Source organism: Plasmodium falciparum (assembly GCF_000002765.6).
Source record: "Plasmodium falciparum 3D7 genome assembly, chromosome: 3".
In the NCBI taxonomy this organism is placed as follows: domain Eukaryota; phylum Apicomplexa; class Aconoidasida; order Haemosporida; family Plasmodiidae; genus Plasmodium; species Plasmodium falciparum.
In genome coordinates, this window is record NC_000521.4 from 300,001 (window position 1) to 302,500 (window position 2,500).

The following is a 2,500-nucleotide window of genomic DNA, read 5'->3' on the forward strand; positions in this document are numbered from 1 at the left end:
ATATAATTGTCGAACTAAGTTTTTAAAACTTATAGGCTGTCATGATAAATATGGTATCTTTAATGAAGATGATTTAACTTTTGGTTGTAGTAAATTAAGTAAAACACTTGTTAATAAATATCCACAAATAGATTTTCAAACAGCAAATCATTTAGTTTCTAATTATGGTTATTTATCGGAAAATGTATGTGAACTAGCCAAAGAATTAAATATGTTCAATAAAATAGATCCTACCAAACCATATATAGAAGCTGAAATTATTTATGCAACCAGATATGAATTTGCTAATACCATATCAGATATTATTGGAAGAAGATTCAGATTAGGTTTTATTGATTCGCAAGTATCCAATAAAGTTATTGATAAAATAGCTCAACTCTTGAAAAATGAATTAACATGGAATACTGAACAAGTTAATAAAAATGTAAAGGAAGCTAAAGATTACATAAATTCTTTATCCCTAAAAGATACAATATAAATATAGAAATAAATATATCACATTTGTGTTTAAACGTTTTATATTATTATATCTTATTAATTATTTATCATTTTTTTTTAATATATTTCTTGAGCATAAAATGAATATATATATATATATATATATATATATATATATTTCACATTTTACATATGTTAATATTTTCATTTTTGAAAATGTAAAATATTATATGAATTCTACTTCCAAATGAAAAAATAAAATAAAATAAAAAAAAAAACATAAAAAAAATATATAAACATATAAAAGAAACAATAAATTGTTGTTACAGTTTTATAATTTATTCCTACTATTTGGTATATATTTCATTAATTTTTCTTTCTTATTAAAAAAAAAAAACATATATATATTAAGAACATTATTAATCAATTATTTGGAAACTTATATAATTATATAAATAATCACATTTATTATATCACATATATATATATATATATATATATATATATATATTTATTTATTTATTCATTCATTCATTTACATGCCCCACGTTGATGTATTTAATATTTTCTATACTAAGTCTCCTCTTGGTTTTACCCAATTAATTTTGTGCTCAGGGGCTTCAAGATAAAATAGTTTCATGTCCAAACGATATTGTCTTAAGGCATCTAACCATAAATAAGAAAAATATAATCCAACCGTCATATATAAAATAAATTCTCTTAAATTCATTGTTACATTATATTCAGCTAATACCTTTTGTCTATATGTATACCAAGCTGATTGCCATTTCATTTCTTCTTGTTTGGATATTTCTTCCGCTGTTCTATATGGTAGGGGTATTTTTTTTCTATAAATTTTTAAAGGTTTTGCAAATTTGTAAAACATTTCTTGATAATCATCATATGTAAATTCACCTTTTATTAATTTGATCATATATGGTTTTAATTCTTCTGTATCATCTCCTAATTTTTTCAAAAATGTATAAAATTGTGGAGGTACATAATATGTATGTTTTATATTTGTAGATACTTCAGGAGGTATAGTCGCAGGTACTCCAAATTCATCACGTGGTATTACTTCACAATCATTTTCCCAAAAAGGTTGCCAACTTGGTTTATCATATGTTACAATAAACATCATAGGATATCCATATCCTCCTAATTGTCTATTTAAATGCTCACCTTCAAAAAAATCCTTCTCTTTATTTAATCTTTTTCTACTCATATTACAAATATTTCGATAATTATAATTTATATTTAATGATGTCATAAAATTTAAAAAATTCTTCTCTTTTTTATTTCCTATATTTAGGACATTACGTATTATTCTCCTCTTCATAATTGTATGATACCCTCTTTTTAGAATTAAAGCGTTCATCAGTTCTTTATTTTTTGTCATCTCCTGTTCACCATTCATCTTACTAAAGGTCCTCCATATCATGTTACTGTTTGTCCATGTTACTCTCATTTTTTTTTTTTTTTAAAATAGGGCGAAGAAATTTTCTGTAAACATTTGATAAGATACACACACAAGGAAAAAAATAAAAAATAAATTATATATAAATAAATATATATATATATATATATATATATATATATATATATATATATATATGTATATATGTATATTATGCCAAATGCATATTTTTACATAAATATATATTTATGTGTGCTATATTTTGTTAATATATGTATATATTCAAATTATTAAATCTTAAAACGTTGAACATAAAAAAATAAATCCAATTTGAAAGGAAAAAGAAGAAAAAAAAAAAAAAAAATACACATATATATTATATATATATATATATATATATATATATATATATATATATTTTATTTTATTTTTGTTTGAATAAGGTATTTTTTTTTTTTTTTTTCAAATGTATAATAGTGCGTAGAATATAAAAAATATATGTAAATCAAATATTTTGTATGCATAGCATTTATTAATATAAAATATTACATATATATATATATATATATATATATATATTTGAGGAATAAAATTGGATATTACAAGAATAGTTTTTATTTTTTTTTTTTATTTTTTTTTTTTTTA

At 20.5% G+C, this 2,500-nt stretch overlaps 2 protein-coding genes across 2 annotated transcripts in view; one reads left to right on the plus strand and one right to left on the minus strand.

Moving 5' to 3' along the window:
* PF3D7_0306400 (FAD-dependent glycerol-3-phosphate dehydrogenase, putative) overlaps positions 1–478 on the plus strand; it is a gene marked incomplete at both ends in the record, with an annotated part of 1,962 nt that extends 1,484 nt beyond the window's left edge. The window contains one exon of the mRNA XM_001351104.1: positions 1–478. This exon is cut by the window's left edge and continues 1,484 nt beyond it. Within this exon, the coding sequence (XP_001351140.1) occupies positions 1–478 (478 nt within the window).
* Positions 479–1,006: 528 nt separating this feature from the next.
* On the minus strand, positions 1,007–1,906 carry PF3D7_0306500 (cytochrome c oxidase subunit ApiCOX35, putative; the record flags this gene model as incomplete). Its single annotated transcript, XM_001351105.1, has 1 exon — positions 1,007–1,906. The coding sequence occupies one exon, from the start codon at positions 1,904–1,906 to the stop codon at positions 1,007–1,009; it is 900 nt and encodes a 299-aa protein (XP_001351141.1).
* Positions 1,907–2,500: the final 594 nt, after the last annotated feature.